General features: G+C 43.9%; 1 protein-coding gene across 4 annotated transcripts in view; it reads right to left on the reverse strand.

Annotated features, from left to right (window-relative positions):
• The window catches only part of LOC119442182 (P2R1A-PPP2R2A-interacting phosphatase regulator 1), a 36,137-nt gene that overhangs the window by 15,652 nt on the left and 4,423 nt on the right, over positions 1 to 16,062 (reverse strand). For all 4 annotated transcript variants that reach the window (XM_037706947.2, XM_049661945.1, XM_037706948.2 and 1 more), the window contains exons 3-8: positions 15,184 to 15,265; positions 11,743 to 11,831; positions 10,654 to 10,705; positions 9,658 to 9,774; positions 8,654 to 8,745; positions 4,089 to 4,141 (exon numbers count right to left, since the gene is read on the reverse strand). In XM_037706947.2, coding sequence (XP_037562875.1) covers positions 4,089 to 4,141; positions 8,654 to 8,745; positions 9,658 to 9,774; positions 10,654 to 10,705; positions 11,743 to 11,831; positions 15,184 to 15,265 — 485 coding nt within the window. The remainder of the gene's footprint in view (positions 1 to 4,088; positions 4,142 to 8,653; positions 8,746 to 9,657; positions 9,775 to 10,653; positions 10,706 to 11,742; positions 11,832 to 15,183; positions 15,266 to 16,062) is intronic.

A 16,062-nucleotide genomic window follows, 5' to 3' on the forward strand; every position in this document is an offset into this window, starting at 1 on the left:
TGAAAAGGCAGCACATCAGTCATGCAACCGACAAAATAATCACAAGACAACATTTACTTAAGAGCACTGACATGAAAATCAGCCAAGTGACAGTGACAGTCCAGCATGTTGATGATAAAACTTATGGGAGTTCCGGAATTCGCAGTGCAGTTGTGCGACGCTACTGTGTTTCCGATAAACTTCAGCTTCCACGCTTCCCGCCTGGGCGAGGATGGCAGCGGGCTACCCTGGCTATATTTTTGTGGGACTTGAGCCCTTGTTCATGCACGCAAGACGGGGCTTGGGAAGACCACGATGGGACATTGGAAGGTGTGTATGCTAATCTCTTTGGCTGGCTGTGGACCTTTGTTCACCATCTGCCGGTCGTTAGTAGGGCTCGTCGAGGCTCCAGGCCTTGGCGCTCGTGTGCACCCTTCCGTTGTCTCGATGTCCTGAGGCAGCGCTTTGCACTCATGCCCTCGTCTGTTTCTCTATGCCATTTCTCTTTTCATTTCCTCTACGCTGGTGCGCGCGAATGCAAAAGCACTGGCTGAAGGACAAGTAGCTGCTCTAGACAGGTTCTAATCTGTGTGTTTTCTCTGCCACATGTGTGCTGTTCGCAACCACTGACGACTATTTGGCGATTTTTTATATAAGCAGGCTAAAATTGGGTCGTATACTGTAAACAGTTTCTTTCAAACTGTGTGTAATAAATGTTCTGTTTGGCAGCTTCGCTCAGGGTCTCCATTACTGCGACACAAGCTTGCCTTTCTCTGGCTTAAAGTGGTTGAGCGCACATGTGGCACCCTATGGGGCTCGGTGTGCTTGAGCCCGCTGATATGGCTCGCGAGTAGCGCGCGCTCCGTATAAAGAGCTAGGAAGAAGGAAGTTTTGACCCCGAACTTCAACTGTCAATGATGCATGTTCCCACAGCTGTCCTCTGCATCAGTTTGTAGCATCAGCAGCAGAGCTGTTGAAGAGGTCAGCTTGAGCATAACTGTAAAGTGTTGGCGTCCTACCACTCTTGAAGTTTGGCTAGTTGGCAAGATCTTATTGTGATAGCATAACGAAACAATTTAGACAAGGACAAACAGGCAAGAAAGAACATAGCTATCTGCTTACATTAAGTCCTTAATGAAATTCAGTTGCTACAGCAGTAAACTAAGCCCATGACCTTGTTCCGAGCAGCCCAATGTCCCAGCCAATGCGGTGGGTACATTTCACACAGCCACGCATTTTCGCTCTATGACAATAACTTCAACCTATACCATATTTACTCACATAATGAATGCAGCCCACGATAGATGAAAAACATATTTTTCTCACATAACGCTTGCTCTGTCACAGTTGATGCAACAACTGACAAACTATCATGCACAAGCACCAGAGAGGGCAAGAAAAATGTTGACTATTTATCACAGATTTGAAATGCTGGCAACAAGTTGTTATGTTGACAGCTTCCCCACAACGTTAAATTGTTAAATGAATGAAGGATGATGATAGGTGAGGTGAAACATCAGACTTGTAGATATCTTAAGTATACTCAACTGAAAATTTATTTTTAAATTTAGATACTTTTGTGAGCATTTTCGTATCTCACAAATGCTTTCACTAAGCGACATTTCTACTGCAACTTAATGAATTGAATTCTGGGGTTTTACGTGTCGAAACCACGATTTGATTATGAGGAACTCCGTATTGGGGGACTACAGATTAATTTTGACCACCAGGGGATCTTTAACGTGACCCCCATGCACGCGACCCGGCCACTTTTGCATTTCGCCCCCATAGAAATGCAGCCGCTGCGACCGAGATTTGATCCCGCGACCGCATGCTTAGCAGCGCACCACCATAGCTGCTAAGCCACAGCTGCGGGTATAATGCAACTTAAGACTTAAGTTACTTCAACGAGTTGAATAGTCACCAGGTCCAGAAATGCATTGCTTCGTTATGTACTTGACTGTGCTGGCACTTTATGAAGCATTAATGTGATGGCTATCAACATGACGTACATAAGACCCTGGCTCCAGACCACATCCATACGGTCTGCTACAAAATCAGTGCATAAAGATCAGGCACGTTGTCATTAGCCCAATCTAGCGAGTGCTGATGATGCAGAAAAGCAGAACTTTGTTTTGTTTATGCATTTGGTGCTGTGGGGCACCAAATGCATATCTTGCAACCGGACGCAAGGGTAACTGGCGATGCAATCTCCCACGCAAAAAGAGCAAAGCGGGAAGGCAGCGCGGGAGGGAAGGAGGGAGGGCGGCTTCTACTCTGCCAACAAATGCGTTCTTGTACTTTGCGCCTGTGCCGGCTGTCGGGGTTGTCGCGTGCACCGTATCTTGAAAGCGATCTCCACACGGCTCTGACCTTTGTATGCACTATGCTTACGCCGCTCAGTTTCCGTTGAAGCGATAGACCGCACTTCCCCACGCGTGCGTGGGGAAAAGCTCGAAAGCAAGAAAAGCGCCACCGCGTCAAACTCTTCGCGCCCAGTCGCGGCCTCCGCGCTGTCCGGCGCCGCGTCCGCGCCTCCGCACCAAAAGAGAAAAGGAGAAAGCGTGTGACTGCGCGCTGTTTTCTTTCGCGGCCGTCGGTGGGGTGGCGTTTATTCGTATCAACCGACACGGGTCGAAAATCGATTCGTAACAACCGTTCCCTAGCACGTTGCAAAGTAATGGGGCTCGGTCGGGACCACAGAAAAATTCGTATCATCCGGAATTTCGTATTAGCCGTGATCGTATCATCGAGATTCCACTGTACCATATACAGTGTAGACCGCTTATAACGTAAGTCTAACGCTTATAACGCAAGTCATGCTGCCTTCCCGCTTTGCTCCTTTTGCGTGGGAGATTGCGTCGCCAGTTCCCCTTGTGTCCCGGTTGCAAGATACGCATTTGGCGCCGCAGCACAGCATCGCCTCCCCCTCCCTCCCTACCTCCAATACCCCCACGGCCTGTCGCGCGATGCAAGTTGCGTTTGCTCTCCGCTGTGCGTTCGCTCTCCATGAAGGCGCGCGTCCCCTGTGCGCTTTCACTCGCACACACGGCGCGCGGCGACGATTTTATCGCCCTTGGACTCATGCTCCACCTCTGCATCGCCCTCGTTGATCTCCTCTCCCATCGGTGGCCGCACGTCGTCGAGAAGCGGGCTCGCTACTGCCCTTGTCGGTGAGATTTTCCCGCGGAAGCCGCATTATAACCGGTATTTCGTCTCACGTGGCTGCCCTGTAAGCGGTATGCGTATACATGGAGTGCTAAGGGAAAATTAACGGGAGTCTGAAAAGACTATTATATCCGGTCCTGCACTATAAGCGGTTACATTATAAGTGGTCTATACTGTAGAAGAGCGTAATAGGCAAACCTTTTCTTAAGAAGTTAAGAGCTTGCACAAAAAGTTGGGGTGTGGCCATCGCACACTTAACAGTATGAAATTATTAAGGTGCCTTTTCTTTCTTTAGAAAATTCACTAAACTACCTACTGCATAGACTTGCATAGGCCGACAGAGATAATACCAAAAAGTGCAAAAAGCACTGACCTGTGAGTATGCATCTGTGGCTATGGACTGACATGTACAAGCATGGCCTGTTGTGCAGCTTAAGCATCGATAAAATTTTAAAATGATCTTATCAGAACTTATTCTTAAGGTGGCCATTTCAGTATCAAGTCCACATAGTGCATACAACTTGTGTGAAGTTTTTGAATACTGCAACTCCATATAATGAGACAATGTAATAAGACAATGTAATAAGACAAAGTTGGTCTGCTCAAACTGGCAGCTCTAGAGATGGGTAACAGAGCCACCAGATCTCGCCCCACATCTACCACCACAGAAGTTTTGGTAGAGCACAGTCGCAGCTGCTGGCGACTGGAATCGCAGATCCTTTATCCTGACCACTCATTTACTTATTCTGTAGCAGTATTGTAACACTTTTTTTGCATATGGTTTAAGAATTTGCTAACTGCTCTGACAGTGAAGAGAAACTAGTGGTGACACTATGTCTGCAAGCCCTTCACATTTGTACCCACAGCCACTAGTCAGAACAGACCCTCAAGTACTATTACAAAGCAAGACTGTCAAAATACTGGCATGAAATGCAACTCACATTTTCGTTTGACAGGAAATTGGCTTGGCCTGAGCGTGATGGGGCTTTGACTTCTTCAAGGGCAAAGAGAAAAAAAAAAAAAATGAGCAGCAGGAAAAACACAAGAATGTCAAGGATTTTACAACAAAACATGCTGTTGACACTGTAAGAAAAAAGCCCACAATGTGCTATCTGAATGCTATAAACTTGCTACGAGTATCAGTTAGCAATAAACTAGAGGTGGGCAAATATTCGAAGTCTTGAATACGAATCAAATACAGTAGACATCCATTAATTCGACTTCGGTTAATTCAATTTTTCTGTTGATTCGATGCCGACTGAGCTTTCACCCGACACTCATGCATTTCTGCAGGCCCTGAACTTTCATTATTTTGATGCTAAAATTGAGATCAAATCAGCGTCCGTCTCGGCAGAGCTTTAGGGGGACAGTGAACGCGGTGAACACACGTCATCTCCCGTGGAAAACTACGGTGACAGAACGGAATGTTTTTCGTTCTGGTTTTAGTTTCATTCCACTGAAAAAATTTCCGTTCCAGTTCTGCTCCGAAACAAAAAAAAAAAAAAAGAATGCAATGGTTCACAACAGTTTTAGTTCGCTGCAAAAATTTTCGAAGCAAAGTAACAATAAAAACAGTATTTATTTTTCTCAATAATTTCAGAATAGCTTTCTCATTATGTATGTTTCTCAACATAATTCTCAAATATTTTTCTCTCAACTTATTTGTCTATTGGCGTGGTAACAGTTTTGCGAGTGGTTTGATATGGCAGCGTGAATGTGATGCGGCTGACGATGAGGACTTGTGCTAGTCGTCTTGCCCTAGGTGAGGCCGTCGTCTTTGCTTCACGCTATTCGGGCTATTTGAATTGTGAATTCCGAGATCATGATCAGTGCCTTGAGTCAAGGCACTGAGCATGATCTCAGAAGCAGCCTGTCATCGAATGTACTTGCCGAAATGCAAGACCGCTCTTCCCGATAAAACGAACTTAAACGAACATAAATGAACAAAAAAGCTTTGATAACAAAGCGTTGTACCCGTAGAAGACGAAACGATGAGCTCTTTAGCGTGCAGGCCCTGGATTTTGCTACGATACCATTCTGCTAGCGTACCGAGCAGCAGGCTTAGTGTAGTGAAGCACTCGACCGGCTATCGCTAGCACTATCGCTGCCCGAGATGCACACTTATGCGGACCCCTGAGATAAGCGCTTGCCTGACGTCGGTTGTTGCGGATTACTGACTTTCCCCTTGAACCGAAAACTTATAAGAAATATTTCGGCTTCACTCCGGAAGAAAATAATAAATAACATCTTGGTTACGTTTTTGTTCCGGTCAAAAATATCGCTTGTTCGTTTTGTTTTCGTTCCGTTCCGACACACTGCGGAAAACACCTATTTTCGGCCAACCCTAAGACTTTCCAGCAACAACCATAGCTAATACATCCAATTACGGCATTTACCCAATTATAATGTGAACTTTTTTTTAATGGAATTGGCCGAAAATTGCCTGCACTGTGCGATCCGATACGAAACCAAAATCGCCTTTGAAGGATTTGTCTGCTTTACCACATAACACGAATGTATTGCAGCAAAGCTAACTTTAGGAAACCGGCTGCTATTGTGCAAGCACATATTAGACTCTCCCATCTCTCTTGCTAATAATTCAGGTGCGCGTTACATTTCTACTTTCTTTAGGAGCTTTAATGTCAATTCTATGCATGTTTTCTGCTTTAGACACACAGAAAGTGGGCATGCACTTGATTTGGGGGCATGTTAGAATCGGACAAATACACTGGAATCTCGATACAATCTTCACGGGAACCGGAAAGTAATGTGTGTCATCTAAAAATCGTATTATCTGACGTCAACCAAATCGTATTAGCGGGAAAAGAAAAAGAAACATATTATCCAGAAAAACATATTATGCAGAATCGTACCAACGAGATTCCACTGTACTGTCAAATGAATCAGCGGTGGGCTTTAGTGTTTTTTCTGCATCTTGTTTAATTCAACCTGCCAGATAATTCATTCAATTTCATTGGTCCAGTTAGGGTTGAATTAATGGAAGTCAACTGTACTACACACTACCTATTTGTATTCGAGAAGGAACTATTTGGTATTGCCCAAGTTAGCCAAATATTTCGAAGCAACCGAATGTTAAACTCTGGCTTCTGATCTCCGTCTGCTAAACAAAGTGTCGCAAGTTATCAGAAGCAAGACAATGAGAAAAGTTCTCGAAGCAATACCGAAACAACATAGGCAAACGAAACAACAATGCAAACTGTTTTCAGTTTTGCAGTGAAGGCCTGCAAGTTTTGCTTGTAGTCTGTCATTTTGTGTTTTTCGCAGTCTAGTCATGTAGCAGTTTTATCTTTTGTGCTACAACCTGTGATGTTTTCCTCGTAACAGGCCATTTTACAAATGTCTACTGCACACAAGTCCTTCAACTGCTTTCTTTTTCTTCTTAAATTCTTCTCAACTGAACCACTTTTTATCAAAGTCGAGAAATCCATTTGAAGTTAAAATAAACTATTCCAGAAATGCCTTGTCCCAAGAAGTACTTAAATGCATTCAGCAGAAGTGGAGTCATTAGCAATCAAACACCCCTGTCGCGGTGCTCCCACTTCTTCAATGCCTTGCACTGCGAAGGCTACACAGGAGCGGGGTGTGCCCACAATGCTCTGCTTACTGAAAGTCATCGTGGCGCGCAGTTAAAATTTGATTTTGGATGATCACGTAAACGCCACTATTTCCAACTTTGGCGCCTATGACACGCCAAACGCAGTTGTCCTCAGCGAGCTGCAGTGTGCGAAGCCAGCGGACTCAATGCGGCACCCCGCGGCGGCAGTGGTATCTACGCTACGTAGCAGACCGCAGCTACATGCAATTGTAGTGCATATGCGCAGCGTTGGCTTCGTGCATGACAGGGCTTGAGTGCGCACTGGCGCTCATACGCTACAGTCTGGCCGTGCTACATGGTCTGGACCGGCTTTGACCTGCACCAGCTTGACCAACGGCAGTAGCCACATCCAACTTGAGCATTTTGAAGTGCTATCAATAGCTCAATACGAAGAAAAGGCTGCCAAGGCATCTAACCAGGAGCGAGCACACGCTGGCAAGCGTGCGTGTGGACTGACCGTAAGTTTAGTGTGGTTCGAGGCTAGTCGAGTGCTCAAAACTAGTTAAAATTAACGAGACCCGATGGCTAAGACACCGATAAGCACGGTGGCCAAAGGTTAATTCCTACGCAGGCGGCCGTGGCCGAGTGTGAGCACACGATAGTCAGCTTTTTTCCGGAAGTACATAATTATTATTGAAATTAGAAATCTGGTTTTCACTTCCTTCAGTCTGTTTATTAAACTGTGTCAATAAATATACACCGTAACAGTAGGAAGAAGCGCACTGATCCAAACACCCTTCTCGATTGATGTCAGCTATTGGGCAATAGCAGCTGCATATGGGAATCTGCTATATTACAAAATAAAGCATCCAGAAAAGAGTGAGGAGTAGGCTTCCGTTAAAAAGAGTGTTTGAGAAAAAGGTGACTCCACGCGCTGCGGATGACTGCTAAATTTGTCTGAGATGTTCGCAGCAGCGTATACACTATCCACGGACTGTTTTTTCATCAAGACCGAGGGGTGGTTTAGGACCCCTTTAAACAATTTCCCAATGATTTATTTAGCTTTCCTAGACAGGTGGTCATACAGCAGCCATTTTTTTCTTGAAAAGCTTGTTGGAAACCAGGCTCTAAAGGTGTTCAGCTATTCATCTAGTTTTGTTACTGACGAGTGATCTTGAGTTTAAAATTGGTCCTCTGTCCCCGATAGCTGTTTTTTTTTTTTTTTTTGCACTTGTCAGTGCAGACGTGGTACCTAATTAAACCGAAATAAACATACCTGCTATAAATATATGCGTCCCTGTTCTATTATTAAATTTATAATTCATTATTCAATACTCACTATTTGTATTCGATTCGTATTAAAAAAAGTTTATATTTGCTAACAGCAGTAAAATTATCATGAAAATTTTCATATAAAAATTTTATTTTATATATCGAATTACCTATATATCGAATTTTTTTGTGATCCCCTTCAGATTCAATATATCCGGGTTCAACTGTAGACGTAAAGTTTTGCATGGAAGTTTCTTCATATCTATCAGAAGCAAGGTTTTTTATGCAATACAGAATTTTGCTGCAGTTGCCCTTTAAGAACACAGGACACAGCATTGTGTCCTGCATTCCTAAGCTGTGTCCTGCCTTTGGGCTTCCTTCACCACTATAGCACTCTGTTTCATGCTTGGCCAAACATAGGTTTCCGACTGGCTCACATTGTAAGTCACCAAGTGGCCACAGCTGTACTTTTAAATAAAAGAAGCTTATATGTCATCCCACAGAAGCAAGCACTTCAATGCTTGACTTGCCGGAAGCTTTCCATCGTGAACAATGTGCCTCAGGTGCACAACAAGCTGCACCGTTCCTGAGCAGCTTAGCACGTGGTCAAACAATAAATGTAAAGCCTCTAGTTTCAGTGCTGGCACTTGCAGTGCCATCTGGAGCTGTGGCACTAACCTTGTTGCAAATGCCTTCCTTGTAGGACTGGGGCTGGGACTAGGAGAAAACGCTTGCTTGCTTGAAGCACACATAGATGGCGAAAAGCATTGCTGCAAAATAGAGAGAAAGTAGCCCTTTGTTTATTGCTTCTTAGCTGTGATGCAAGATGTGCTCACACAAACATGGACAACAGTCTTTGAAATGACAGGATAACTACAGTGCAGATCGACTTTAGGTGCAGAGACAATAATTTGAAGAGGCTTGTTCTGCTATTCCACTACCCATTTCTAACCCTCCTTTCAGTAAGAAAACAAGCCTCAGCTATAAAAAGTCGCTGCAAAGACTGCAGTTGCAGACAGGACACTAAAAGCAGGCGGAACTCGGTACGTATTAAACCCCAATCACACAGGGCATTTGCGCATGCAAACGAACCGAATGGAAATTGAATTTCTCAATCATGATAGACTCCTTTGCGCAAGCTGCGGAAGGGAGCTCGTTCGGGTTCAGCAAGCCTGATAGCGATCGAAAATGCCCCGTGTGTATTGGTGTATTATACGAAGTGCCTTAAGCATGAAATGGTCTTCAACCCCACTGCTAGTAAACACTTTGCATGGTTTCAGAGACAACCACAATCTAACGAAAGCCAAAGTGAACTGAACGAAAATTCGAAGGAATGCGAATAAGTTTCAGCAGAAGCAATGTGTTCATCATACGAGAGAGAAAAATAAAACTGGTGACCAGTTCTGACTGGCAAACTTGTGTGGCCGGCTGTTGACTGGCCGACTGGTGCACTGGCTTATTGCCTGGCTTGAATTCTACAACTGCAACATGCGCCCTAAACTAGTATTCTGCAAAGAACCCAAGATGACTGGTTCTGAAAATGGCTGATTGTCTTTCCGCACCAAATAGGCAGCGATCGTTGCTCTCACAAGTGCTATGGGCAGACGCATCGCACACCATTGTCCACATAGTCGATTGACCTCAAGTGAGAAGCCAGTGGAAGATGACATAAAGGCGGAGACCTTGCCAGCGCGTGTTGGCGAGGGGGAATTGCAGATGCCCGGGGGCGGTGTAAAGATGTGAAGGGGGTCGGTGAGGGACCGGGGCCGCTTGCCTCCATCGCCTAGGCAGCTGTCACCCTGCAGAAGAGATGGCCCCGCACGTCCATTAGGAAACAGCGGCAAGTACAATCAAAACTGCTTAGATCAAACTTGAACATCTTGTACTATCATAGATATCAAACATCCTCTAGCACATTCCAGATGAAAGTCCGCACATAAGTTTACATAACGCTGACAAATACAACAGAAGTTGCTCACATCAAACATAGGCATTTCAAATTATGATCGTACCAAGCACTAGCCCTACACTCTAGCAAATTCCTTGCAAAAGTATTGTTGTGCATTGATAATGAACTGCCTTCAGATTGAGGTTGAACACAAAGAACAATATCCCAGCACTTTCACCTGGCACTTCACCTACATCACAAGAGGTGCTCCAAGGTTCAGTCTCAGTTGCAATGCTAGACATAAACAATGCTAGGCATAGTAATTAATGCTTTCAAGTGAGGCTTTGAACTTAATCTAATGAAAGTGTGGTCAGAAGTCATCCAGCATGCATTCCTTAAAAACAAAAATGAGCAAGAGAGCAATTTAGCACAATGGGGCAGTGGACGCAACAAAGCCATGCCCAGAAATGCAGGACAATCAGGACCATCCCTTCAAGGTCAAGTTATCGGCAGTGACTAACAGCACCCTACTTTGATGTTGTAGATGCGAACTGCAAGAGAGCACTTGTGCATTAACAAAACTAGTCACATGGCACTATTAAAATGCTAAACACTCCAGATTAACAACATACTAATAACTACACAAGTTAATTGGGGTAACCATTCCAATATTTTCATGATTATTCACTGTGTTCCCCACCTTTGTTCATATCACTGTATCGTAGAATGTGAGGTGCAGAGTTAGTTACCATGCAAAAGGCTAGTAAGCTTAGCTACTTTGACCACTTACCAAAGACAGGTCATCCCAGGATTGCGATATCTGTAGCTTTGACTGCACCTCCCTGGATGTGGCAGAAAAATTCAGATTGACGATGTTTAATAGAAAAAACCCTTGGCATGTGCAAGCAAAGAATATTGATAGCCCTTGCGTGTGAAACATGTTAAAAAGCCTTTTTTCGAAGCTATGACCTACAATTTGCATCTTTGTATACAAACAAAATAAGAAGAATGAATGAATGAATTAATTAATTAATGCCCTTTTCACCGAAACGGCTTTAGCCTAGGCTGGGGTGTTACAGGAATTTGTATATGGGCAGTGCAAGAGAATAAATGTGAGACTTTTCTGCAAACTTCATTACACCTAGAACTTTACGCTGCACATCTAAACGTAGAAAAATATTTCCTGTATGGGAGAAAAATGGACTATTTTACATGTAGCATACTAGAACAATGCAAAACCGTCTTGGAAATTTGCGTGATATTGGTAAATAATTGCTGTCAAACAACAAATGACAGAAACCTGCTACACAAAAGGACACTGGCAGCTCCAGCAATCACACAGACATCCATCTTTCAGCCACTTCTATACTTCATGCATTTTTACATTTTTGCAGCACAGGTTTTTGGAACCAGAAGAGTCTTAAGATGCAAGCAACATAAAATAAATATTAAGTGCACATTGCAAAGCAACAGGCTACATTTTGAGGTTGCCAGGCTTATTACAAAATGGACGCCAGAAGTCTAGTCTCACGATACTGGTTCAGTGACTACACAAAATCATTTTGTAAAAGATTCAACTCTTGACCTTTCTATGTATTTATGAACCGAGGCTGTTGTAAACAACCAATTCAAGGGGTTTAACACCCCACATCAGCACCTGTAACATGAGAGATGTACTAGCACAGAGCTCAGGCTTAATACATTGGCCCCCTAGCTTTTTTAAACATGTGCCTAAACCCGCATACAAGAGCAATTTGTGCATTCTGCCCACATCAGAACCTAACTGCTACAGCTGGAGTGCTCTGCAATGAGGGTGTAGTATCGAAACGCATTTCGAGACACAGATGAAATAATTAAAATCACGGTGAGCATGGCTTACTTTTCGTGGGCAGTCTCCCTGATCATGACGTCCATGCCCTCTTCATGCTTGATTTGGCTCACACGGGATGGTACTGCAGCTAGTGGCGACTGCAAGGTGGCAAGTTAGGCATCAGATTCAGCAGTTTCCTTCCTACTTGGCGATTAAGGTTGTGCTCCTGTCTCTTCAAGTGAAATGCTTAAGTGTAGGACTTAGCAGAATTTAAACAACGTAAGTCCCAAAGCACCAGTAATAAACGTGCGGGCAGCCTTTCATCCACCTAATGCCTCCACGGCAAGTTATTCCTTCTTACTCCTTGATTAAAATTCAAGTGCAATTGAGTAAGTGAGCAAAAAGAATGCATGCATCAAAATGGCCACTTGACACTTCACAGAAACTAACAAGCCAGTGTCATTACACTTTCAACAAAGGCAGGCTTCCCCACAAATGTGTACAACACGTCACTTTTGTCTAGAGCATCTTAGTGGTGTGCTATGGGGCAAAGAAAGCTGTGCAAGTCTGACAGGGGGACACGATGAGACAAATCAATATTTTCTACCGAAGAACAAAAGGGCACACATTTTTCTGCTTATTCAGGTTTTGGCTTCTTACACACTGCGAAGTTTTATTCACTTATGTTCTCTAGAAAAGGACAACGACCACCCGCGTCGTTGTCAAGGGTAACGTCAATGAGTTGTTTCTTAAAATCAAATATAACTGGACAAGTAGCATTTTCTTTCGTCTTATAATGCAATGCAATGATCTTTTTATTACCAGTGGTTCAGTCCTAGTGACAAAATTATGATGGGTAGTGCCTTCAGTGACAAAATTATGATGAGTAGTGCCTTCATTATCAGGCTAGCACTTGAATGTCCCGGGAGAGTCTCTCATCCCCATGTCCTGGATTTAACTTTTCTATTACTAAAGCTCTGTTCGCGATAATATGGACACCCTAGATGTTCTTGAGCACTAATCTATCACTTTAGCTTGACCTAATAGTTGCCTTTAGTGTCTCTCTATTTCGTGGGGCCGGCATCAGGGATACTGCTGGAAGCTCATTTCAGGGGCAGCATGGCATGTAATTCAAGCAGTACTAACCAATTACTGCTGCTAAAACGTCCGTCACTTCTGTTTCTTGAAATTATTGATTGAAATCTCGGAAAACTGACAAAATATGGGGCGATATCAAATTTTTTTTTCGTCGCACCCATCGAAGAGCATGTTAATAATGGGAATGCACCTGTCGTGTCATCTGTTGTGCTGCAACGAAAACTGCATTTCCTCCTCGCCAAACCGTGATGCTATTGCCCCACTCACACGCACTGTCGTGGCCAGACAAATTCCCCTCCTAAAGTATTTCTTTCTCTCTGCCTTTTACACATTGCAATAAGCTACCTTCAAATTTTGACTAATTAGGAAGCAAATAACCCCACAGATGATTTTTTTTTGCCTGCATTCTTCTCCAAAAAATTTCGTTGCTTTCGGTGCATTCTCTTATTCAACAATGGTCACCGAAGTACAGAGTGTCCCTCTCTCTTTTAGTAGGCATAAGGCACAAGTTCAGTTCAGGTCAACAATGCTACAAACACCTAAATATTGCTTACAAAAAAAAAAAAAAAAAACACTGAGAGATCACCAGAAAATAATTTAAAAAGGCAATGCCAACAAGACTGAAAATGGTAATCACTGTGGGATGAAGGCCAATTATCATGAGGTGATAATTTCTTTAATGAGTAGCACCAAACTTGAGACAAAGCTTGCATGCAGTGGCAGGTGCATAGACACAGAAAGTCACAAACGTAATGCACAAACATAATGATCACAGTCCAAGCACTCACTTTTTTTTTCATTGGCAGCACAATAGCGCAGTGCTGCAGACAAGAGTGACAAGGGGCCCATATTCTGAAACGTTCTACTTCGGCGACAGTTCGCCTTTAGGCGCGCGCTGATTGACTGTTTGAGAAAAACTGTAAAATAATCCATACCTGCCGAGTTCTGAGAAACTAAATTCGGTAGGACTTTCGACCGGGGGAGGGGGGGGGAGTCAGTCGGTTTCACAACACCCCCCCCCCCCCAATTTTGATATGTTCGAGTACTCCCAGAAGAACTTCCTTACAATTTTATTTACAGATATACAAACTACCACATGAACATCAAGGTCTCACTTTTGCAAGCATTTTGTTTTTACTAATTCTGTCTTCAAAAATTTTTGAAAATTTAATTAAAATCTCGGGTCTTACGTCCCTCAACCACCATCTGATTATGAGGCACGCCGTAGTGGGGATCTCCAGATTAAATTCGACCACCTGGGTTTCTTTAAAGTGCACCCAATGGACAACACACGGGTGTTCTTGCATTTCGCCCCCAACTAAAATTGGCCGCGGCGGCCTAGATGTGATCCCGCGAACTCGTGCTTAGCAGCGCAATGCGAAAGCGTCTAAGCAACCGCGGCAGGTGTTCAAAAATTCTTCAGATAATGTTTGATTGTAAGAAATTCCCATTTCTTTCACATTTTGCGAGGTTGACATTTCCCAGCGTACTGAACGAGCGATACATAGACGAGCGGCAATGTGTCCTCGTATTTTTCACAATGTTAAATTGCCGCTCGCACTCTGCATTGCTCTGTGGTATCAACAAAATACCCAGCGTCACTTTGGCTGAGCACTACATTAAAAGTACTTGAAGATACTTCTTGCGCTAGCGCTCCTTGCTTTTAAAGCCATGACTGACCGTAAGCCTACACACTGCCAGAGCGGCTGACGCTGAAGAGAACGATGGAGAGTCTAGTGCTGCTAGTTGCGGAAAGCGGCATTCGCTGGCTAGCTTAATGGGACTAGGGCCACTATGGCACCAAACAAGCCCGACAGCGCAAGCAGCGGCTCTGCGGTTAACGAAATAGCGCATGTATAGGGTTTCCTTACTACTTTCTTAACAATGTTTTGCGCAATGAACATCTAACTGGATTAGATTGGGTTGGATTTTTTCACCAATATGGCCTGACAAAGCGCTGGACGCGGGAACGGGACATAACAGCAATTTCCGGGAGATTTTCCTATCAACCGTACAACCGGAAGAAATGGTCCAAATCCGGGAGTCTCCCGGCAGGTATGTAAGTCGCGCCTTCTAGTAGTTCCGGTGCATGTCACGGTTTCATTGGATGCTCCCGACATATATTGTATAAGCAAACACACCTGTGTCGTACTGCGGCCGATACATTCGAAATTAACACTCTGAGTTAAACACTGAGGAGCCACTCTCCACTCGCACGGTACGCTTTCTCGTGTGTTGCAAAGTGTTCGAGTGCGCATGTTGGTAGTGCATGCTGACGTCACTGGGTAAGCAGCTGGTTGATTTACTGAACGTGACTATCGCCTAGGCGAACTATCGCCAAAGTGGGATGTTTCAGAATACGGCCCAAGGTCTTCGAAAGTTATTTGTGAGGCCACTTCACCCCAAACTTACCGAAGGTGAGTGGTTGGGACTGAAGCTTGCACTGAAGCGCCTCGTTCGTGGGATGCTTAGCACCAGCGGAGAGAGAGCCTCCCTGTTATACAAACACACAACGAAAACAGAGGGAACAGCGCCAGTTACATCTACTCTGAATGAAGAGTAATAAAATTCATCTATAGGTGATGCTAGACAAGTGGGAAGCTTGACCTTTTAACCTTGTCACGCAGCTACATCTGTTGTACAGCAACTTATCAAAGCTTTACCAAAGCAGGCTCCATCATAGTTTCCTACAAAAATGACTACAGGGAACTCTTCTGTTAATGTCTACGGCAGCTGCAAGTATAGTGGTTACACCAGCATGATAGTTAGTACATGGATTTGCCTAAACTTCGTTCTTCTGGCTTCAAACAGCTTTTTGTCTTTGCAAATTGTTCCTATTCAACAACATATTGCATTAATTCGTAATGGTTGTCAACGATTGACTAATGGCCTTGTCGTGTTTAGAAAACTAAGAGTGCTTGGAAATTTAGAAAGATAAAGCATAATAAATAACACCACTAGAACGTTTGAAGCCACAAGCACAAAGGTTCATATTTATTCATTAACCACCATTTTCATGATAGCGTAATGCTCACAGTGCCAGAGTTCCCTGTAGTAATTTTTGTAGGAAACTTTATGGGCTCCATAAAAGGAAGCAGAGGTAAAGAACCCCTCTTCGGACTTTCAGTCAGTAGACAAGAGAAAACAAACAGCCCTTCAAATCCCAGACATGCAGTCCTTGTGAGATTACTTATTTAAATTAAAACTTCCTGAACATAAATGTTTAAAAGCATTACACATAAGAGGCAGGCAAGCACTTGAATTGAGTAGTAAGGACACTGGAGCCTAGCA

The sequence above is a fragment of the Dermacentor silvarum genome, chromosome 2 (assembly GCF_013339745.2).
Source record: "Dermacentor silvarum isolate Dsil-2018 chromosome 2, BIME_Dsil_1.4, whole genome shotgun sequence".
Taxonomy (NCBI): domain Eukaryota; kingdom Metazoa; phylum Arthropoda; class Arachnida; order Ixodida; family Ixodidae; genus Dermacentor; species Dermacentor silvarum.